The sequence below is a fragment of the Onychomys torridus genome, chromosome 20 (genome assembly GCF_903995425.1).
Source record: "Onychomys torridus chromosome 20, mOncTor1.1, whole genome shotgun sequence".
In the NCBI taxonomy this organism is placed as follows: domain Eukaryota; kingdom Metazoa; phylum Chordata; class Mammalia; order Rodentia; family Cricetidae; genus Onychomys; species Onychomys torridus.
Window position 1 is genome coordinate 1,855,968 of NC_050462.1, and position 24,194 is coordinate 1,880,161.

General features: G+C 40.7%; 2 protein-coding genes across 2 annotated transcripts; one reads left to right on the forward strand and one right to left on the reverse strand.

The window, feature by feature from the left end:
• Positions 1-1,941: 1,941 nt before the first annotated feature.
• On the reverse strand, positions 1,942-7,528 carry LOC118571058 (four and a half LIM domains protein 1-like). Its single transcript, XM_036169946.1, has 2 exons — positions 7,099-7,528; positions 1,942-3,850 (listed from the first exon to the last, which is right to left on the reverse strand). Exon 2 carries the CDS (start codon positions 3,316-3,318, stop codon positions 2,470-2,472), a length of 849 nt encoding a protein of 282 aa, XP_036025839.1. The 5' UTR covers positions 3,319-3,850; positions 7,099-7,528; the 3' UTR covers positions 1,942-2,469.
• Positions 7,529-7,615: 87 nt separating this feature from the next.
• Positions 7,616-21,402, forward strand: Tmem263 (transmembrane protein 263). The gene is made up of 3 exons (XM_036169691.1): positions 7,616-7,881; positions 16,020-16,086; positions 20,114-21,402. Exons 2-3 carry the CDS (start codon positions 16,026-16,028, stop codon positions 20,398-20,400), a joined length of 348 nt encoding a protein of 115 aa, XP_036025584.1. The 5' UTR covers positions 7,616-7,881; positions 16,020-16,025; the 3' UTR covers positions 20,401-21,402.
• The last annotated feature ends 2,792 nt before the right edge of the window (positions 21,403-24,194 follow it).

The window sequence follows — 24,194 nt, forward strand, 5'->3', positions numbered from 1 at the left end:
GGAGGTTGCTGGGAATTGAACTCTAGTCCTTAAAAAGAGTAAGTAGCTAGTGGTCTTAGCCATTGGGCTATCTCTCTAGTCTCCCATAGCTATCGTTCATGCACTCATTCAATCACAACTCCCCCCTCCCCCCAGACAGGGTTTTCTCTGTGTAGTTTTGGTGCCTGTCCTGGAACTCACTCTGTAGCCCAGGCTGGCCTCAAACTCAGAGATTCACCTGGCTCTGCCTCTCAAGTGCTGGGATTAAAGGTGTGCACCACCACCTCCTGGCTTAATCCCAACTTTTTTGACTACTCACTTTAGGGTTTATTTGTACCATCTTTAATTTATAAATGCTTGATTGACATCTTTTTTAATGGAGTAAGCTCTTTAACATAAAAATATCTGTCCTTTATCAAGTGCTAAACACATGGGAAATATGTAAAAATACTTATTTTGGTTAGATTATCCTGGTTACAAGAAAACTTCCTTAAGTAACAAGATTACAGAAATGGAGTGTGGAAAAAGCCCAGGCAGTAGTCCACAGGAAAAATAGGACCTTTAGCAGAATTACTGTAGTATATCTTATTCAAACTGTGGTACTGAAGTTTCTCTGTTTCTCTAGAAGGGCATTTGAGAGCAGAAAGTAACCAACTGTGGTCAAATATGATAAACAATTATGCAAAAATCTAAGAGCAAACAGAGCGTTTTAAAATTTAGTAGCATTACTGATACTCCCATGAAGGGTTGCCCATTAAGAGCATGGAGGGGATGTCTACTTTTAGAAGAGCCTTTATATTCATGGTGCCAGGAGGTTTCACATCATTTCAACTGTATTCTTCCCATTTCATCTTTTTTTCTATTTTAAATCAAGCTTACTGAAGTATTTATGAATTAGTTAGCATAGCTTTGACAGATACATTGTATACCCATATCACAATCAAGAAACAGAATAGTTCCACTGCTTCCCCCATATCCCTCAAGCCTCTTTAGTCAACCACTCCTACTTCCTATCAACAAATGTTTTCTATGGTTTTTGTCTTTCAACAATGTCATATACATGGATTCATACTGTATGTATACTTTTTGGTCTTAAGTCTTTCACTGAGAATGGTACCTCTTCATTTTGTGTAGTTTGTTTCCAAGTAGATTCCACTGAGCATATGTACCAACATCTGTTTATATATTCACTAATTATATGGTACTTAGACATTTCTAATTTTAAGTTGTTATAAAACATGTTTTGTTTTTGTATATGTATCTGCCTGAGTTGATATCTAGTGGGATATCTGGATCATAATGTAAGTGTATTATTAATTTTGTAAGTAAATGATCTCTCAAGCCATTTTTCCAAGTGTTTGTTCAAGTCTACATTTCTATTAATAAGTGTTTTGGCTTCTCTCCATTAATGGTATTTAGACTAAAAAAATGTGTGAGTGTATGCAAGTATACATATGCAGAGGACACAGATCTACTTCTGGCATCTTCCTGGATTGTTCTTCACTGATTGGTTTAGGTTGGTCAGTCAATGAGCCCTAGGGATCTGCCTGTCTCTGAGATGCCAGCCCTAGGGTCCCAAAAGCACAGCACCAATATAGCTGTCCTTTATCTTCTAGTGCTAGACAACTTTTTACAGGAGTGTTCATGTTTGCATGGCAAGCAAATATCAAACAAACCATCTCTTTAACCCCTCACCATTGCCTTGATTTCCATGTCCCTAATCACTACATGGTTGGCACTTTTGTGGTCTATAAGAAACATGCACAAGAAAGTCAGTATGTGGAAAAGGTCAGCCAAGAATTACAGCTAAATTCAAAATGTTTGTTGTCGTTTTTCAAGGGTTTCTCTGTAACAGCTTTGGCTGTCCTAGAACTGTCTCTGTAGCCCAGGCTGGCCTCAAACTCAGAGATCCACCTGCCTCTGCCTCCCAAGTGCTGGGATAAAGGTGTGCACCACCACCACCTGGCTCAAAATGTTTATTTTCTGGAAATTCATGTAATGTGGAAGCACAAAAGTTTTGATAAGGAAGTTAAACCATGCATTCTGGAAAGTTCTTTTTCTGTTCACAGAAGAGGGTAAGCCGTGAGTTGGAGCAATTGCTACTCCTCTTGCATGTTGTGTGACTACACAGTGGATGCTGGCTGAGCCTGGAACATCTCAGGGGAGGCTTTATTGCTGACGCTTCTTGCTTAAATCATGAGGCTACATGGTTACTTTTCTGATCTATAAGAAACATGTAAAAGAGTAAGTTTTTGTTTTTCTATTGCAGCAACAGAGAAATTACTTTTGCTGCAAGATTGTTCTATGTTGAGTCCTAATGTGATCACTTGTGCCTTTAGCTAAATAATACTGTGAAATATAAGAAAAGTCAGAGGAACAACGTGATAGAGATGAAAGCCCATTGTTCCCCTATGGTTGGTGCAGGGCAGAGAGAGTAAGAATACAGATCATGGTTCAAATGCCATTTTACAGGATAGGAGCCCTTGCTTGTCAAGTCATTAGCTTTTTGGCACACTCAGGACAATACACCTGCTGCTCATGAAATACAAAACGCTTGTTGGCCAGATTTGCAGAGCAGCTTTTACAGTTGAAGCAGAAGTCGTGCCAGGAATGTTCTTCATGGGTTACCACATTGGAGCCTTTACCAAACCCAGTGATGGGGTTCTTGCATCCAGCACACTTCTTGGCCACAAAGTTCTTGTAGCAATCCACGCAATAATACTGGTTATCCACAGCAGTGAAACGCTGCCCACTCAGCTCCTTAGAGCAGGAAACACATATAAAGCACGCAGCATGCCAGGGCTGATCCTGGTAACTGATTCCTCCAGATGTGATAGGCTTGTTGCATTTCACACAACGCTTGGCAAACTTAGCTTCATGGCAAGCCACACAGTAGAACTCCTGCTCTACAGGGAAGAAACTTTGGGTTCCAATGATTTGCTTGCAGTTGTTGCAGATGAAGCAGTTTTTATGCCAGATGGTACCCTTGTACTCCACATTCTCATCTCCTGCCACAATATCCTTTTGGCACCCATTGCATTTAGGTATGGCCACATGAGTGGCACAATTGTTGCACAGGATCTTGTCATTCCAGGTTACAAAGGTCTCACTGGCCAAGGGCTGGTGGCACTTGCTGCAATTGAAGCAGGTGTTGTGCCAGTAGCGGTTCTTATAATGCACTTCTTTGGAATCTGCACTTATGGGCTTGCGGCACTGCTCACAAGTATTAGCACAGTGCTTGTCAAAGCACTCCAGGCAGCAGTTTTTATTATCCTTCTGCACATACTTCTTCCCCTGCAAGGAATCCTGGCAGTAGTGGCAATTGATCCTCTCAGACATGGTGCCTTATAGCTGGGGGGACCTCACACTGGATGTGCAAAGAACAGGATGTGTTTGGGATGGGCCGCTGCCTGGAGATGCTTGCCCATACAGCTGTATAGGCTGTCCACTGGGTGGTGGATATGAAGCTAGGATTTGCAATAGCTGTACAAATAGGCTATACAAAAGGAAGAGGGCTTGGGCTGTCTTCTAGGACCACTCTTCCCAGCTCCACTATTCATGTCTATCTTCTACCTCACAGCATGTTTTCCACTCCATAGAAATAGTTGGTACAGATAACACAAAGAATTGCCAGTGTACTTTAGCCAAAGACTACCAAGAATTCCTGCAAGCTGGACTCATCAGAGAAATGGAGAACACATATCACAGTGAGTCAGATGGCATCTCAGTCATAGGCTGTAAAGCAGGGCTATTTAGATTTAGGATTGAGTTAGATGTTCTGAAGGAGGGTTTAAGGAAGTAGAACCTTCTTGCCTTACTTTTGTGACGAAGCAGGAATGATTGTATGATTCGTTATCTTCATAAATGTTACCTATAAAGAGGAAAGGCTAGAGTGAGTAACACTGTAAGCAGTGAAGAAGCAACAGCCACTTACTAGTTGGTCATCCTCACTTTGTGTATTCTGTTTGGTGACCTGGACAGTCTTCATTATTTTGTTCAAGTATTTGAAAGTGGTCTTATTTCTGTTTTGAACATTACTGACTGAAGTTTTTAAACTAGAAAATGCCAAGGTCTAGTTATGTCAGGCCAGCTCCTACCAACATTACAGCCTTCTTGATAGCACTGGGACATTTGCTAGATTTCAGGGACTGCTTTCCTCTCAGAATATACTGGTTAAATTTGAATGTAGTGGCTTATAACTTAAGCCCAGCACTTCAAAAGATCAAAAGCTTGAGGCCAGCCTGGCTTATATAGAGATCTCATCTTAAATAAGAATATGATGGTAAGAACTTGGGTTGAGGTCACAAAATTAGATTGTAGATTTTATCTTCAATAGTTGTAAAGATAGACTAAATTAGCATATCTGCTTCTGTTTCTTAATGAGTACAGAAGTGTGTGCCTCATTATTGAGAGAAATGAAATGACACAACCTAACAGCTCATGTCAAATCATAAATTAGAAGGGAGAGTGAGTCAAGGGAAGGAAAAACAAAGAACAGTTTCAGTAATTGTGCCAGGACACCAGTAAGAATGTGAGAATAGGAAAGCATTATTATTTACATTGTATGGTAACCTACAAAGCTGCTATCTATTATTCAGTTAATTTCAAAACACCAAAAGAATGTATTATACAGAAAACATAAAAAAGTGTGTTGCTGCTGGGCTATGGTGCCACACAGCTTTAACCCTAGCCCTTGGGAGGCAGAGGCAGACATATCTTTGTGAGTTCAAGGCCAGCCTCATCTATAGAGCTAGTTCTAGGACAGCCAGAGTTGTACAGAGAAACCCTATCTCAGAAAAAAAAAGTTGCCCTTACACAGAGTAATTTGTCTTATAAAGTCCAATGGAAACATTGCAAAGGTGATGGGACCTCAACAAAGCAGAGTGCAAAGAACTGGACCAGGTTCATACATGGGGTAGAAGGCAAAGAACTGGACCAGGTTCATACATGGGGTAGAAGGCAAAGAACTGGACCAGGTTCATAGATGGGGTAGAAGGCAAAGAACTGGACCAGGTTCATAGATGGGGTAGAAGGCAAAGAACTGGACCAGGTTCATAGATGGGGTAGAAGGCAAAGAACTGGACCAGGTTCATAGATGGGGTAGAAGGCAAAGAACTGGACCAGGTTCATAGATGGGGTAGAAGGCTGGTTCACCTTTTCCACTTCAGTGCCATTGGCATATAAATGACTTACGTCTGCTGTCTCAGTTCTGTCTTGTCTTGCTACTTCCTGGTCTTAACATTTTGAACTACCCCACCCTGTTAAGTGATGTCACTTGTTATTCCTCCAGTGTCTCAATAAGGTAAATAACTCTCTAAATGTAACCAATTAGAGTAAAACTCAGCTGCTTAAGCTAGAGTTTACTTTTAGGTGGTGGTGATGCAGTTTGGGGCATACTAGGCAAGTGCTCTAAACTGAGTCATAAGCTCAGCTATAATTTATAATGTGTTGAATATTTTGCTTTAAGTTACTCCCTTAAGAACTCATTTGAAGACATATTTTTTTTTCAAAATACTATCTAGAAATAAGTATATTATAGAATAAGATCAAGAACTACAATGGTGCCAGGTGTGGTGGTGCATGCCTTTAATCCCAGCACTGGGGAGGCAGAGGCAGATCTCTGAGTTCAAGGCTAGCCTGGTCTACAAAGCAGGTTCCAGTACAGTCATGGCTACACACAGAGAAATCCAGTCTCAACAAACAAACAAACAACAACAAAACTACAGTGGAGATCAGCCTATAATATAAATAGGGTCTGATTTCACTGGGGCTTCTTCTGGTTGCATCAAAGTATCTGAAATCAAGATAGAAACAATCTCACGAAGATCTTCATATATATTCTCATATAGACAGGAGTGGGTAAGAACTGAATGAGATGCTATTCATTTTTTTGGTTTTTCAAGACAGGGTTTCTCTGTGTAGTTTTGGTGCCTGTCCTAGAGCTTGCTCTGTAGACCAGTTGGCCTGGAACTCAGAGATCCACCTGGCTCTGCCTCCAGAGTGCTGGGATTAAAGGTGTGCACCACCACCACCACCACCACCACCACCACCACCACCACCACCACCGCCCAGCCGATGCTATTCATTTTTTATAGGTAAAAGGAGACTGGGGTAGTAAGAAATGACTGGGGTCAGATTTCTAAGAAATACAGGATTACCTATAGTTATAGTTTCAGAAGGAAACAAAAGCTCCCCAGTATTTTCATTAGTTTATGAAAGAGAGTGAGTCATTGCTTTGATTAACCATTGCCTTAATAACTAGCAAAACCATGTCAACTTTGGGAAGAAAGTTATAAAGTGTAATTTTGCACATTGTAATTTTGCCTAGAGCTCAATCTTGAAAGTCACCTATTAAAATCCTATTAAGAACTCAGGATTCTGTGACAGTAAAAGATAATGCTCAGTAAACACCACAGTTCAGACTCTCCTAATCATACAACTCATATTAAAGTGATAGGATCAGTATTCTAAGTTCTGTAAAACAAGATTATCATAATTTCAGCACAGTGATCTTAATGGATTTAATTCGCTAATTTGATAAGGATTAAGTCATACTCTAGTCCATTCTACTTAAGAACCAGAGGAAAGTTAGCTCCCTCTCAGGATTTTTTTCTTAGCAGACCTTTTTCTGAGTCCTATCAACACTTACTCTCCAGTTACACCATGCCGACTACTTTCATTTAAAAACTGAAGTCCTCCACCCTGGGTTTTTTCCACTTGCTAATTAGGTCGTGAAAAGATAAATCTCACATCTTGGGAAGACTTCACAGTTTATAAAGCCCCTTTACATCCACCATGTCTTCTTATCCTCTCAAAAAGCTTAGGGTGCATTTACTGTCTTGTCTTAAACGCGTTCAAAGAAAAGCTAACATTTATCTAGTCAAGCAGCCTTTGAGCAACTTATCTCCTTTGCTCCCCCAAATGGCCTCACAGTCGGCTAGTACAAGGTCCCTCTGAAGCTCAGTGTCCGCTTCCCACCACAGGCTGAGGCAGGGCTGGACTTGCAGGACTCTACAGACAGCATCCTCTTGGGCTGTCTCCGTTCCCGGACCTCCTAGTTAGGAGTCACGGGGGCAGTTTTTCTCCCTTCCAGTTCATGTCTCACCACCAAGAACCAACCTTTCCGTCACCCCAACTCAAGGCCCCCTGCAAGGCCTCGGCACCTCACGAAGCGCGGTGTGAGGAGGGCAAGCCTGGCAGATTTTTAACTCCCAGGGACTGCGGCTGCAGGGAACCACTCCAGCCAGGCCTCGCCTCGCCCTGTCCCCCGCCACCCGGGCTCGCAGACTGCCCTGGGGAGAAGCGCTGCCAGCGGCCCCGCCCGTCGCTGCCTGCGGGCAGCCGCTAAGGGATGGCGCCCCGGGCGAAGCCGAGAGGGAGCCTCCGCCGACCGGGAGCCTCCGCCGACCACGCCGCCCTCCTCAGGGGAGCAGCTCTAAACCCCGCAACCGTTACTCCCCTCGCGCCCCGCCCGCGCGCCCCCGCCCGCTCTGATTGGACGCCGGGGCGGAGGGGGCGGGCCGGGGGCTGCTGGAGGGCTGCGCGCGCCGAGCGGCCGGTGGGCGCGGGGGGCGGGGGGGGGGGGCCTGCGCGCGTGCGCGGAGGAACGCGCGGCGCGGGAGGGGGCGGGAGCTCCGGAGGCTGCGGAGGGGGCGGGTCGCGTCAGGCGCCACGTCCGCAGCCGGAGGCCGCCGCCGCCGCCTGGGACCCATCCTCGCGACTGACTCGGGAGCCCGAGGAGGAGGAGGAGCAGGAGGAGAAGCATCTGGGTCGTGCAGCCGCCCCAGCCCGCCTCACGGCCTCCGCTGCCCCGGCCGCCCCTGCAGTCGTCGGTGCGGCCGCCGCTCCCTCCCTCCCTTCCTCCCTCCCTCCGCCCGGCCGCACCTCCGGCCTGACCCCGCGGTGAGTGTCGGGGGTGGGGGCGCGGGCCTGGCTGGCCGCCCTCCGGCTCCTTTCCGTTAGCCCCTGTGCACCTCCCCTGCACGACCCCGGGCCTGGCCGCCCCAGCCTGGCCGCCCCAGCCTGGCCTTTCGGGGACCCTGGGCGGGAAGGGGGAGGGGCGGGGCGTCGTTGGATGGAGGTTGTGCGGCCGGGTCACCCCCGTGGGGTCGGTGAGTTCGCGGACGCGGCGTTGGGAGGTGGGGGCCTCTCCGGGAAGCCTCGGTCTGGCCTGGGTCAGGCTGGCGGAGAGGAGGAGGAGGAGGTGGGGGCGTCCGAGAAGGAGCCCGGCTCCCGCGCCCCACTTAACTTGTGACCTGTTGATAAACGGGCCGGGTGGGTTCAAGTCCGGGGCTCCAAGCGGAGATTCCCGCTGCTCTTCCTAAATTGGCAACTCCCCTCCCACGCCTGTTCTAAACCCGCAGGTGTGGGAATGAAGGGGGCGCTGGCAGTGTCAGGGAACGACTGGGGAGTCCAGGAGCACCCGTCAGTGTAGTCCCTGCCGACCCCAGGCTTAATCCAAAACCGAGCCCGCCGTGCACACGCAGCTTCTAGACTGACCCCCGAGCTTCCACTCCGGATCAAATTGGACGTGTCTCTTCAACACGTTTTGCATTGGGGATTCTGCAGGGAACTAGGGTGTGCTGAGTGGACAGCGAAGGAGAGGAGGGAGGTGCCCAAGTCAACTCTAGCTTCTAGGGTCATTTTCTGCCTCTCCTGCCACGTCATTCCCTCTGTTAAAGGAAAAAAAAAAAAGAAAGGCTTGTGCCTAAAGGCTAAAGGTGGGTCAGTGAGGGGGAGAATAATAGGCTTCCCGGAAGAGTGAGAAACGACTAGGAAGTGGAATCTTATTTGATTTTGTCTTGGTGAGCACTGCTAATCCAAAAGGAAACATTGTGGCTATTTGTATCTGCTATTGGTTAGGGTTTAAAACGTCTACTAGTTGTTGCCCTCAAAGACTACACCGCCAATAGGTAAGTGTGTTTCCACTCCTGCTTAAACATTAGCAATGTTTAATAAAGTCATATAGATCCACTTTCATTTTTTATTTTTACCTTTTTTGGTCTTTGTTATAGCACTTATAGCTTAAGTGATTTTCACATTAGCCAAATACACTCACAAGTCAGGTATTTGATTTTTTTTTTTTTTTTTTTTTTAAATTTCTGGGAAAATCTTAACTTTCCTGTTTCCGTCCTTGAGTTTTTGCCCTTTGTCTACTTCCTGTTGGTGTTGCATCAGATTACATACAATTAAGAGTAGAGTCTCTGTGTGTATGTTCATTCATTGTCTCAACAAGCTCTGGCCCAAAGTAGGGGTGCCAGTATCTATTGAAACAATGAAGTATATTTTAGTGAGGATGACTGATGTACTGGTTTTCTGGCTTGGCAGAATATATATATTTTGAGCTGAGAATCAAACCCCAGGCCTTGAACTTGCTAGGCAAGCGCTCTACCACTGAGCTAAAATCCCAACCCTGGCAGAATATTTTAATCCTATGTCATGTTTCATTTAAGGACAACACTTAAAATTTTCTATTTTGAGACTGTATTATTTGTCATTTTGTATGTGATTTTAAAACTTTCATTGATACATTTTTCTTACTTGACAAACTCTTGCCTTTCCGCTCTTTGCTGTTAATTTAGTTGGCAGGAGCCACTCTTTATACAGGCAGTGTTCAGTATTGTTAGCCACAGAAGCATAAAGACAGCAAGGTTGTGTCTGTTGTACACTGCTTGTTAGTATATGTGTAATTTTGAAACTCTTCAAAGTTAGTTGGCAAAAGAGTGAGGATGTGGCAGTTTCTGTATAACACATGCAGAATTCCCTCTCTCCCTCCCTCCCTCCCTCCCTCCTAAATAGGCTCTCACTCTATAGCCTAGGCAGGCCTAGACCTCACTATGTAGCTAGCTGGCCTAGCTAGAGGTAGTCTTACTATAGCTTCACGAGAGCTGAGATTATGGGTGTGAGCCACCATGCCCAGTGCAGTTTTTTCTTATAAGACTGTTACTTGTGTAACATGTTTTGAAGTGACTTTGAAGGTAAAGTGTTGCACACTGTGTTTTATAGTTGAGCTTTATACGTTAACTTGTGTGACTTCAGAGGGTTACACTCACAGGCTTTTCAAAAAACTTGTTTTATATAAAATGTTACTGAAACTCACAAACAGCATTTCTTCACGAGTGATTTTATTTTTCTTGAAAAACCCACACACACAACAGAGGAAAACGTTTCAAACAGGTGTTTGGTTAGTTGTTTCTATTATTGGAATAAATTACTCTCTAGGGAATAGTGGTATTGATATTTGCTCAATATATTTGCCAGCTGCTGTAGTATTTTGCACTAGATAAGAATTATCCCTTTCCCATTAAAGTTTCTGCTGCTGAATCTGCTGTCATGTTATACAGTTTGTAGTAAAGAAGTCTTTTTTAGTTGATGTTATAATGGTTTGTCCATGTCAGGACCAAAAGATGGAACTGATTATGTTTATAAATAAATCATTTGCTTTGATCTAAAGGCTGTTGTCATCACTGCCGTCTTTTATAACTAGGTACTTGTATGCATTATTAACTTGTATGCATCATGAGCTCCTAAAAAACAGATAATATATTTTGTTTCTTAAGCAATGATCAAAGTGGTAATTGCTTGGAAAGCATATTCCCATGTGAGTTAGTTTTGGGTTAGAGTAGTACCTGTGTGTGTGTGTCTAAATGCATAATAGGATGCAGTATATAGGGTTCAAGTGTATGTTAAACCAAAGACTCAGTGAGTTCAGAACAGAATGGCTTGTGTAGAAATCAATAATTTGGGGGGCTGGAGAGATAGCTCAATGGTTGAAAGAACTGGCTGTTCTTCTAGAGGACTGGAGGTTCAACTCCTAGCACCCATACAGAGGCTCACAATCAACTGTGACTCCTGTTCCAGGGGATTGGATGGTAACGGGTAACTTTTATATATTTCTTTCTTTTTGAGATGCAGTCTTGTTTTCTAGCTCTGGCTGGTTTGAAGCTCACTATAGCCAGGCTGGCCGCAGATTCATGGTAGTCCTGCTTCTGTCTCCAAGGGTTGCAGAATATCTGGCTTCCTACTTCAGTCATAGTTAAACTTCAGGATTCAGTCTTTGTGAGCATTGTAAAAATGATCAGATCATTTGATAGTATCTTCTGTACTAATCTCTGTGATAATTAACACTTCCCTCTAGCATTTGATCCTGATAAATTGTTTTAATGCCTGCATTAAGTTTTTAGGAATCTTATAAATTCCTTTCTTGCCCTCTACGAAGCTATATTAACTATTCAGTGAATACTGTCTATTCATTTGAAGGTTTGTTTTTGATAAATTCTCTTCTTCAGATGGCTCTTAAATACAAACAATCTATTGCAGGCTCTAAGTCCATTTTCACCACTCATTATTGTGATCACATCAAGTCCCCTTTATAGATAGTTATCACTTAAAGCCATTGTCTAAACCTCAGCTTGTCTCAGACTGTCTCAGCTTCTTAAGTACAACTGCCTAATGAATGTCTTCTGTGGATTACCTGAAGGTATCTCATAAAACTTCCTGTGGATGTTCCAACACAACTTGTTCAGAAGCTCTTCATCTTTTGATGAAATGGTTTCTTTTCTAATATATCCTGTCTTCATTATCATTTCTCCATACTTGGTTACTCATACTAGAAATCTAACACCCTAGATCTTTCCCACAAGCTTGTATTAATACCCAAGTTGGCTTTATACAAAAATTCAAATATTTGACTATGTTAGACATTAAAAATCTGAAGAGGAAGTAGTGAACGAAACCCAAACCTTTGTTCTCACAGAGTTTACATTCTAATAGGGATACACTTAAATATATATTAAGTGATAATAAAAGTCATGAAGAAATCAGAGTAAAGTAAAAATGATAGAGTAGAAGACAGTGCTTGCCTAGAAATCTTATAAGGAGATATTTATACAAGAATCCCATTAGTCTCTCCTAATCTTGACAGCATTTGTTTTTTGTTTTCTTTTTTTTCTTTTTTTTTTTTTTGAGCTGAGGATCGAACCCAGGACCTTGTGCTTGCTAGGCAAGCGCTCTACCACTGAGCTAAATCCCCAACCATGTTTTTTGTTTTCTTGATGATAGCTATGCTGATTGGGGTGAGAGGAAATCTATAGTTTTGATTAGCATTTCCTTGATGGCTAAGGATGTTGAGTACATTTTAATGTATATATTGGAAATTGGTTGGTTCACTTGCCCAATTATTGATTATATTCTTGTTCTTTTGGTGTTTAACTTTATTTATAGATTCTGGATATTCATCCTCTAGCTGATGTATTTTCTGTAGGCTGTCTATTTAGTCTGCTAATGTTTCCTTAGATGTGTTAAAGATTTTAGTTAGTGGCTTTTTTTTTTTTTTAAGGGAGGAGGGGTTTAGTTTGGCTCAAGGATTTGTAGGGTATATAGTCCCTCATAGCAAGAAAATCATGGCAAAATTAATGGTACTAGAAACTTGTAGCAGAGACTCCTCACCTGGTTATGGACAAGAACTCTTAGCTAGTTTTTAAAGCACAGACCTGGCATTGTTATTCTGAATGTACTTGCTCATTGCCTATCCACAGATGGATGAAGTCAGTTCATGTTTAGATTAATGTCCATGTCTGTAGGCTATTATAAAGCAGCTATGATCTATATGTAGTGCTATTCTATATTGGATGTAAGATACATATAGATAAAATATGAAAAATAATTTTTAAAAAAGTGTTCTCTAGTAGGAAAATGAATGCCATTAGTAGGGATTTATGAGATAGGGACACTTTTGAAATGAATACAGTTGGAATCACATTCACGCATATTTTTGAATTACAGTTAAAATACATAAGATGAACCTGGGGAGGGCAGCATATTCCTGTGATCCCAGCACTTGTGAGACTGAGGCAGCATTTTAGTTTCAGGTTAGCTTGAGCTACATAGGAGACTGCCTACAAAGAAATAAGATGTATGTTTGCATGTCATTTTCAAATTTCTATATAGATTATTATAGCTTCTATTGATCATGTTGACCATCAGCCAGTTAACTACATATTTCTATGTATATAGGTATATTTATATAGATTTGTGTGTTATGTAGTAGGGTATAATGAATAGTTTATACAGAAGTTTGTCTTCTCTTGAAATTAACAGTCTATTGGGGGAAGAAAGTAGCTATAAGTTAGTCATTTTTTTTCCACAGAACACACAATTTTCCAGGATTTTCTGCATGTTTTGCTTTAGAATTTGTTAAATAATATTCTCATTTTAGGGTTAGGACTGGAATATCTTAATTACTATTTTAAATCTCTTATTTTTTCCTTTGCCATCTATTTTATATCAGTTGGGATTCAAACTTAGGTTTTCTAATGCTAGAGTCTTGAACATTATACTATAAAATTTGTTAGTTCTTACCATTATTATAGATACAAATGGAAATAAATATAGCTTTCTAGTTTTAGGGAGTTTTCTAATTAAGTCAAGTTAGTCAAAAATTTTGTCTTGGAGTAATGTACCAAGTGATATACTCTTTTGTTTTGTTTTGTTTTATTTTTGTACAAGATTATATTATTACTCTTTTTAATCATATGAAATGATGTGCTAAATTCACAAATCAGACCAGATCAAGTGCTGCTACTAAGTGTCTTGAGTCAAGACTTTGACCAGAGCAACTAGAAGATATTTATCAATCACATGATCTGTGTTGTTGGATTTTAGGCCCACAGAAGTCTGTTTTGGGATTTAGGCTGTAAAGCCATATATAATACATGACATTGAAATGACCTTGGACAGTCTCTCCTTTCACAGTCTGCTCTACCCCCTACTCAGACCACCATTTTGCTATATTTGGCATGAGTTACTGAAGTACAGTGCACAGGTCTTCCTGTGACTGAGCTTTCCTGCTCTTTTTTCTTTCCACAATTTAGAAGGGTTCTTTTCTTTTCTTTTCTTTTCTTTCCTTCCTTCATTCTTTCTTTCTTTCTTTCTCTCTCTTTCTTCCTCTCCTTCCTTCCTCCCTCCCTCCCTCCTTTCTTCTTTCTTCTCTTTCTTTCTTCCTTTCTTTCCTTTCTCTCTCTCTCTCTCTCTCTCTCTCTCTCTCTCTCTCTCTTTCTTCCTTCCTTTCTCTCTATTTCTTTCTTTCTTTTTGGTAGGGCATAGCTGGGTAGCTAATGATTGCCTTGAACGCCTCCTTGTCTTCTGGCCTTAACTTCCTGAGTGCTATGAATACAGGTCTGAAACACCACACCTGTTTTAATATTTAAAAAAAGTATTCAGAACACCTCATTATTCTGTTCAGTGCATCTTATTGACTTTCCACCTGACTTGGCTAAAAGCCAGTTTCTACCACTGCCTTCAGGGGCCTGTATGCCTTAGACCCCATTCTTTGATTTCATCGTCTATCACCCTTTGATGTAGTATCTTGAGTCTTTATTAGCTCTTGTTGCTTGCTGCTCCTGATAAGCTTTCCCCTCAGGCCCTTTTTCTTGCTGTTTGTTCTGCTTGAGGACTCTTCATCCAAATATCTGATACTTACCTTTGGGGATGCAACTGAAATGAAGCCTTCACAGATGGTCTACTTAAAACACCCCTTTCTTAGCCAGGTGGTGGTGGCTGCACACCTTTAATCCCAGCACTCGGGAGGCAGAGCCAGGCAGATCTCTGTGAGTTTGAGGCCAGCCTGGTCTCCAAAGCGAGTTCCAGGAAAGGCACAAAGCTACACAGAGAAACCCTGTCTCAAAAAAAACAAAACACCAAAACAAACAAACAAAAAACAAAACACCCCTTTCTCTCTGTTCCATTCCTCCACTTCTAGAACATTTAGCACTATAGTGTTCATATATTATCCTCCCTAACTAGTGTGACTGTTTCACTATGGCAGGAATTGATTGCCCTTTGTACCTTGGACATTGTGTAGCTTAATCACTACTTGTTAATCAGTGTTCTAAAGTCCATTTTTCTTTTCACATTGTCTTAATATTCTTCATTTTGTGTTTGTGTGTGTATGATGGCCTACAGGTATGTAAGCACAACTATGTGTGTGAATGTAGAGGCCAGAGGTCAATATTTGCTGTGTTCTTCAGGTAGTTCTCCATCTTACTTTTTTTGAGACATGGTCTCCCACTAACCTGGAGCTTACCAATTCAGTTAGATTGGCTGGCCAGCAAGCCTCTTCACTACTTCTGGGTAAGCATGTGCCCAGCTTTTAATTTTTTTCTTTAAAGTGGGTATTGGGACTCAGAACTCAGGTCCTCAATGCTTCTGTGGTAAGCACTTGACTGACTGAACCCTCAGACTCCCTCCTCACAGTATCCTTGTTTATGCATAGACATAATAACTTTAGTCCTTAGAAACACAGGATGTTGACTGTAGCTGTAGAGACACAGGACGAATACTTAGTTGACTGCTGGAATCATAGTCCTTATTTTCTCCCCAAGCAAGATAGGATATTATAAAGAAAAATTTTAGGCCAATCTTGTCTTGCCTTTACTTAGTCATGTTCATTAAAAAAAAAAAAAAAAAAAAAAAAAAAAAAAAAAAAAAAAAAAAAAGCAGATATTTTCAGATTATAAAGGAATTGGGAAAAGGAATTCTAAGTTTCTTCATCCTAGTACAGCTTATTAATTCTTAAATTTCTTTCATACCTCTACTTAGAATTAATCATAGTTTATTTTTCCACATGTTTTTCAATTCTGTCACTACTCCCGTATATAACTCTTAAGAAAAAACAAAAAACATTCAAGTCTTGCTGACTCACGCTAGACATTTATCTGTATAGAGAGGGATCTTATTTTTCCAATTTTTATTATTGTTCAGCTCTCATTCACTAGCAATTTTCAGTTGAAGTGCCACAGTAAAAACAAAGGAAAATTTGTGTCATCACTGCTGCTCTTCGTTTGTTTTGCTGATAAAATTCCTATTGTCCATTGGTGTGATTTCAAGCCCTTTGTAAACTCTACAGTTTGAAATAGGAGATAGGATGAGGTACTTTTGTGGTAGGTATTTAAAATTCTCTATCTAAATAAAATTGCTTAAGTTAATTTAATACAGCATGTGAGAAGTGGTAGTCTTATTCTGAAATATGTTTTGTTTTATAGGTGATCATGAATCAGGCAGATAAAAATCAAGAAATTCCATCTTATCTTAGTGATGAACCACCAGAAGGTAAGCATGTACCCAACACTAAGAATGGAAGGAATGTACTGGTAAATTAAAGCTATGATCATTTAAAAAAAATAAATATAAAGAATCATAGCCTTTTTATCTGGTCAATAAACACGGTCCAAAAATAATTGAAATAAATATTTTTATCATTTAATAAGAAAGCACAGGGGCTTGGGGATTTAGCTCAGTGGTAGAGCACTAGCAAGCACAAGGCCCTGGGTTTGGTCTCAGCTCCAGGAAAAACAAAAAACAAACAAACAAAAAAAAAAAAACCACAGACCTTGGTGGGTAAAGACACAATTTCCATTATTTAAGGTTTATTTTTTTGTTGCACTTTTATTTTAAGACCATTTCACAAACAAAAACATCTTCATTTATATTACAAAGGTGTGGGACATACAGGATGGACTGTTTATTTTTGATGTCCTGCCCACAGCTACACCCAATTCAAGACTTGAGACTTTAAAAATTACTGTTGTTCATTACATTATAATTGATATCTCTCTATGTTCATATATGATCTTGGGCTCTGCTTAATTTGTCTTTCTAAATCAGACTATTTTAGCTTGAAAATTGTGACAAGAATTACTCTCATACTTGCTTCTAAAAGCTTTGGAAACACTGTTTATTTCCTGTCCCTCAATGTCCTGACTCTGCACAGAAAATGCCTGTAGTCATAGTTCACTCATGTTTTTGGTATAGACTTTCTAAGCTTAACATAAAGAACAGCCTCTTTAGGGCTACATGTAGCCCCTGGGCTAGATGTCCTAACTCTTAGGTATTGCATTTTCTTCCCAGAGTGTTAAGTACAAATCAAATTTCTGGGAAGATATAAAAACAAAAAACCTCCAAAATTTAAAAATAACAAAAAAATTTTATAGGTAAGCCTAAAAGAAGATGGATGCATTTGTCTGCTATGGTGGCTGACACATATAATTCCAACACTGTGAGGCAGAAGCCAGAGGTATCAAGTTCAAGGTTTGGCTACATAGTGAGACCTCTCCCCCTGCCCACACACACACAGAGGAACTATCTGATTGGTTTAATTTAGTTTAGTGGAAAAATAACCTGAAAATTGTAAGCTCAAAATTGTTCTTTTTAAAATTGTGTATGTTTAATATATACTCTGGGTATATGTAATTTACAAATATATATATTTTTTGAATGTATGTTTTCTATTTCTGTGTTTTGGTTTTTAAAAGTTTATTAACCAGGTGTCAGGACTTGGGAGGGAGAGTCTGAGTTCAAGGCCAACCTGGTCTACATAGTGAGTGCCAGGACAGCCAGGGATACATAGTAAAGGTTTAAAAAAGGATTTTCCATAACCTGGCAACAAGTCAAGGAAATTGTAAAGACATGTCCTACTTGTTCCTTCTACAATCAGACACCATTACCATACTGCCTAAAATTTCAAACAAAGCCCAATTTTCTTCCAATGTACACATAAAACCCATTTTTTTTAATGTGGAAAAAAAATCTCTTTTAAATAGTTTCCTTTAAAATATCTGATATAAATGACTTACCAATTCTGCGTAGAACAGTAGAAATCCGAAGGAATTTCAAAACAGCTACCTAGTGTCCGAGGTGGGAATCCAGAGAGAGAGAGAGAGAGAGCGAGCAAGAAAGCAAGAAAGCGTAGCCACGTTCTGGCTAAAAGCTTGAATCCAACCGCTTCAATATTCCCGTTTGAGCCAAGTAGAGCCTGGGCTCTGGCTTCCTTAAGCTCCGACCGACCACGTGCGCTGGCGTTTCAGCCAAAAGCAGCCTGTCTGCAGTTGCGAGTAGCTCCTGCAATTAGCGGTAGCTCCTGCAGGCCTGAGTTGTTCATAGCACCGGCTTTTTAAGTAAGTAACTCCAGCTGCGATGGTAACGACTTCTAGGTAAGGTAGGTTGGGCCTGGGTACTAAGCTGAGCTAGACCCCGGTTAGGCAGGGGCTAGGCTGGAGCTTCGGAGCTAGGGAGCCGGGCCCGCCCAGGCGGGAATCCAGACCCACTGCCAAGGCAAGTGGGCGCCAAATGTAGATGTAACCGGCTTGTTAAATAAGAAACACAGAACCAATTGCAGAATTAAAAACCACGAGGTCAGAACAAGAGCGGAAAACCTTACCCTTCACTGCTTCTGCGGTTCCTCCTCTCCGCCCCAGCCTACCTCTGTGTGTCCTGTCTTTTTTTATAGATTTTCTGTTCTGTTTTCTCATTGGTTGTAAACCCAGCCACATGACCTCCTCGTCACTCCCTGTTTGTACAGACCTCCAGGTTTTCTATGGTTGCTATTGAGATTAAAGGCATGTGTCTGCCATGCTGGCTGTGTCCTTGAACACACAGAGATCTACCTAGTTCTGCCTCCCAAGTGCTGGGATTAAAGGCGTGCACCACTACCGCCCAGTTTCTGCTTTGCCTTGCTCTGACCTCAAGGCAACTTTATTAACATATAAACAAAATCACATTTCAATACAAATAAAATATCACTATAGAGACCCTATCTCAAAAAAAGAAAAAACAAAACACCTCTTTTGTTTTCTTTTGGAGACAGGGTGTGTATATGACAAGTATGTGCCACTATTCCCTTGTCCTCATCTTCAGGAAAAGATTGTGGATTATAATAAAGTTAAACATACTTATTTTTTGAGACAGGGTTATCTTATGTAGCCTGGGCTAAAGTTAAACTGAGGTCCTCATGCCTCCTCAGTACACTAATTACAGGCATGTCTGATGACACAGAGCTCCTTGCTTTATTTTTCAGGATTTAATAAAATTTTATAACTAATACATTCAAGTGCTTAACTGCATTTTAAGTTCTTTTGTTGTAGAATATTATTATTTTAAGGTGTGTTACTTTTATGTTGCATTTGTTTAATTCTGTGAAGCTGTGTTACTGTGCCTGTCTAAAACACCTGATGGTCTAATAAAGAACTGAACTGCCAATAGTGAGGCAGAAGAGAGAAATAGGTGGAGTTGACAGGCAGAGAGGATAAATAGAAGGAGAAATCTTGGAGGAAAAAGAGGTAGCCAGAGAAGGAGGAGGACTCCAGGGGCCAGCCACTCAGCTACACAGGAAGCCACAGAAGTAAGAGAATGGGAAAAGCCCAGAGGAAAAGGTAGACGAGGCTAATTTAAAGTTAAGAAAAGCTAGCCAGAAACAAGCCAAGCTAAGGACAGGCATTTATAATTAATAATAAGCCTCTGTGTCTGATTTATTTGGGAGTTGGGTGGTGGGTCCCCCAAAAGAGCAAAAACAACATTTTGGCACCAATGTGGGGCTTGAATTTCCATAGTGCCTGAGAAAGCTTAAAAAAAAAAAAAAAAAGATACGGTTCCTTTAAGAGTTTCTGCCTGCTGGCAAGCCCTTGAACAGCTTATACCTTAAGTAAAAACAAAAACTAAGTATAAATGGCTGCTGCAGTGCAAGCATTGGCATTCTAGAACTCCAGGAAGGTTGAATGCAGAGAATGTTCTTTCCAAGATGCTCTGTGCTTCTTCCAGGCACTTCAACTTGTCTGAATGTCTCTCAGCAGTCCTTACTGTTTATATGTGCTTGGGGAGGGAGGGCATTAGTGAATCTGATCAGTTTCAGGAACTTCCTGAAGCTGTTTTGATTTTACTTTTTTGAGCTTAAGGAGGTTCTGTGCATAATGGAATATTTCATCTCCCTTTTAATAAAATGTTCTGTGTCTTAACTAGCTTCCTTCCAAAATAGAAGATTTTAATCTCTGAGGAAATTGCTACACAACACTAAGTGTGCTGGTGCATGCCTATAATCTCAGTGTTTATGAGGCAAAAGTAGGAAAATTGTGAGTTTGAGGAAAGCATGGGCTATTTATCAAGCCCTTGCTTCAAAAGACTTAGCTCTGGACCAAGGTATAATATAAAACTTCTGCAACTGTACTTAGGCAAGGGCTCCTTATTGTTCACTCAAGATAGTGGACCTTATCAGATGAAGCTCCTGGTTGTAAGGAAGGTTACTTAATGGTTTGTACTGTTCTTAAAAAGACTTGTTTTTAATCATCATACTATTTTCTCTCATTAGGGTCGATGAAGGATCACCCACAGCAGCAGCCAGGCATGTTGTCTCGTGTGACTGGAGGTATCTTCAGTGTTACAAAGGGAGCTGTTGGTGCCACCATTGGTGGTGTGGCTTGGATTGGTGGAAAGAGTCTGGAAGTGACCAAAACAGCTGTTACAACTGTGCCTTCCATGGGAATAGGGCTGGTGAAAGGAGGCGTGTCTGCCGTGGCGGGAGGTGTGACAGCTGTTGGTTCTGCTGTTGTAAACAAAGTGCCCTTATCAGGAAAGAAGAAGGACAAGTCTGACTAAGAAATGAGTTTCACTTGTACACTTGCTCTCCATAGCATATGATGCCAGTGGCATTGAACTGCTCAATTACAGACTACAGCCAAGTCAACCGCTAAACTGCTGTGTTGAAAGTATCGATGGCTGGCTTCATCTAAAACAAGAAGAGACCAATACCATCACAGTGTATGGAGGCTTCTTATACTTAAGTTCAGCTTTCTATCTGGTAAAATGTTACACTTACTCAGTTGTAACTGAAGATATGATATGTTTAAATATTTACTCTAAGTCTTTCAGTTTGACTAAAAATGTGAAAGTTCAACTTAGTAGATGACTTTACAGTTCCATGTGTACAGTGTGCCAGGTAACTCATATGACCCTTACAAAGGGACTCTTGAACTACATAAACTGTACCTTTGATGTGCCTAATAGTTTCAGATGTCTTAGTTTTTTATAACTATAGTGATTTAGGCCAAGAGGCATTCTTATTTAAGCTGGCAGAAAAGTAGCAGGAATTCAGAAGTTTAGAAGATAAATGGTTTTATGATAGTGTTAATTGTTTTGTGTTAAACATTTGTTTAATCATTGATGCCTTACAAAAGAAACATCTTTTCTAATACCTTAAAAATGTGCAGTTCATATAATTATCAGTGAATTCTTTTAAAGGTTGTAAAACTAGTTTTCCCTCTTAAGAATCTCAGGAGTATTGAGGTAAAGGCGTTTGCTGGTGTCAGTGGGTAAGATAGTGCTTGTTAGCTGTTGTCAGGAGTTAACATCGAACATATGCTTTAGTTGGGTTCACGATCCCATCATTAATACAGCCCACAGTGCCTATGGAACATTTCTTAGCTGATCAAAAGCTGTGTGGGAAGAGTTTTATATTAAGAAGGAACAAGTATTAATTTTTAAGTTCTTATAATTATCTGAAGCATCTAAGATAATCCTTCATGCATATTCTGTCTTTAGGATGTCTTAAATTATCAGTAGCAATTCCTTTAAAAAATGCAATAAAAGCAACCACAAATACATGAGGATTGACTCTTTAAATGAATGAGATGGGCTCCATACATTGGCTTTGAATAAAAAAATACATAAGTGCTTTCAGTGACTTATATAGAGTTTTTTTGTTTGTTTTTGAGATGGGATCTTCTGTAGTCTAGACTGGTCTTTAACTGTCTATGTAGCTGAGGAGAACCTTGAGCTCCTAATCCTCTTGCCTTCACTTCCCAAGTGCTGGGACTACAGGCATGCATGAAACACCATGCTTGGTTTATGTGATGCTGGGGATGGAACCCAGGGCTATATGCATGTTAAACCAGTATTGTACCAACTGAGCTGCATCTGCAGCGAAATTTATTCATGCTTTTATGATAAAGGGTTCTCTTATAACCCTTTAAAGCAGATGCAGACATACCATTTTTTCAGCCAGTTTCAGATAGTTGATTTTTTTTTTAATATGGTGTGTTGTGTCTTAATGTGTCATCATAGCTCATTTATTCTTACAGAATGTAACTCAAAAGTCCATTTCTTTTTGTTTTAGTGTTCAGTTTCATGAAAATTTAATAACTGACATTATGTTTAGCATTTATCTTATAATTTACGTCTGAAAAAAATCTTAATTTTCTTTATACCTAAAACTAGAACTCTGTCTCCATTCTGCCCTCTCTAACTCCCTGGAGAAAGGAAGGGAGTGGTACCTTGACACAAAGAACGCAGTGTCCCTAAGAACGTCACCCTAACATGCAGGTTTTAAATGTTTGTGACTCTTCAGACTATTCTATAGCAATGTGGATCAACAACTGGATAAAAATAGAAATTTTAAAAGCATTCATAAATAACAGCAGGACTTGCAAGCAAATATATAAATTTCTGGGACCTTTATGCTTACACAACACTTAAAATCATTGAGGAGTGAAATTTAGAAGGAATTAAATGGCCATTTAGTTCATGCAATATAATTGAGACATTTGTTAGTACATCTGGTGAAATGTCTTAACAAATGGTATTTTTTTTTAAATTCCAAAATCAATAGACCCATTCTCAGTGATGTGTATAATTGTATTGGAGAACTTGATTCCTGCTATTTAGAAATTATTGATTCATTGCTGGTTTGTATTTCTAACTTAAAGGCTCTGCTGTGCTTTGTACTTGAATTCGTCTAAGTGTAGACTTAGTTTATATATGCTTGCATATTTATTTTCAATTTTGTGTGTCTTTAAAATCACTTGAGGAAATGGCTACAGTTAATTTCTGCTACAGAAAAGCCACCTGGTAAATTTTCTTAATTGTCTTCAATGCTAAAGTACAATTCTACAACAATAGCAGAGAACTGTACAGGCATCCAGTTAGCTGTGTTCTAACTAAAATGAACTTGCCAGTTGATTATGTGTACAGCTGTATACTTAGGTCTCTTCCAGTTTATCGATGTAGACTAGCAGTGTGACCTGTTAAACAGGACTAGCTCACTTCAGAAACTATGGTTGTTGTGTACATCTGGAAGTGTCTGTTATTCAGCTTCTTTTTTGAGTGGGTTTTGGCACAGTGAAGATAAATTTGTGTGATCCACTTGAATAACTGATCTAATAATGTTGACATATGAATACTGTACTTAGTGAAATGTCAGATGAAAATAGCTGATTGAATAATGCGGTTTTTCTTTTGTTTTTTTTTTTTTTTGTGTATTAAAGGGATGGGAAAGAACACATGAATCTGATAATAAAGGACTATGATCTGCAAAGATGGAATGTTTCATAAAGACCTACAGAAATAAAGGCAATTTGTGAACAGGATCTTCTTAAAACATCAGTTACATGGCAGCTCAGGAAGTTCAGCAGCTGATGTTTTGGGTGATGGTTTGCAAACATGGTGTTTGGATGCAGACAGAACAGTAGACTACAACTAGAATTCAATCAACTAAGACTGAGAACGGAATGCCTAGGTTTTGTCATCTCAGTTTGCTCAGTCTCTGCAGGCTAGGCCATGACTTTCACAATTGGTGGGTTATGCTTATGCATACTCAAGTGTGAACACAGTGAGTTACACCCAGGGAGCTCTGTTCTACTGTATATTATTAGGGGGACAACCTAGGTTGCTGCCGCAGGGATCCCATGCCACTTCTCCAGGGCTGGGATTACAAGTGTCATCACATTGGCATTTTTTATGAGTTCTCAGAATCAAACTAACCTAGGTTCTCACTGTCCCAAATGCTTTGCTGACTGCTCTCAGTCTTGAGGCCTCCTCTTCCATTCCTATCAACCCACTCCACATAGCCTTCTCCCTTCTCTGCTCCACCAGTCACTCTTGATAAGGTCAACCAGTGATTGCCATTTCCCAAGTTTATTAGTCACTTCTCCTCATCTTAGTTGCCTCTTTGTGACAATCCTATCTGCAGCCGTAGCTTTAAGTGCTACAGTAATGCAAGTGGTGTTAATGTTTATCTCCACTTCCAACTTCTCATAGCTCCTTACTTGGTCATTTGCCTATTACTAACCACCCGACAGTTGACAGGTAACTACAGAGGACCACATAGACTGTAATGTATTCCAGACTTGCTTTGAGAGAGCAGGTGAGTGCATGCATTATTGTTGATTGCCAGGACAATGCTCTAGAGGTTCCCCGGCACACCTAGAATGAACTCCAGCTCTTTAGATGGGTCGATGATGCTGTTCATTTTGTGCTACAGCCTGTGCTGTCTCTCATGCGTATTTTCAAGCACACACTTGTGATTGAATCTGAGGTGAAGCATGCACTCTGGCACTAAGCTGCCACTGGTCTTAAAACATTTTTCTTGGCAGTCCTAAGTGCTTTGGGTAAGTGCC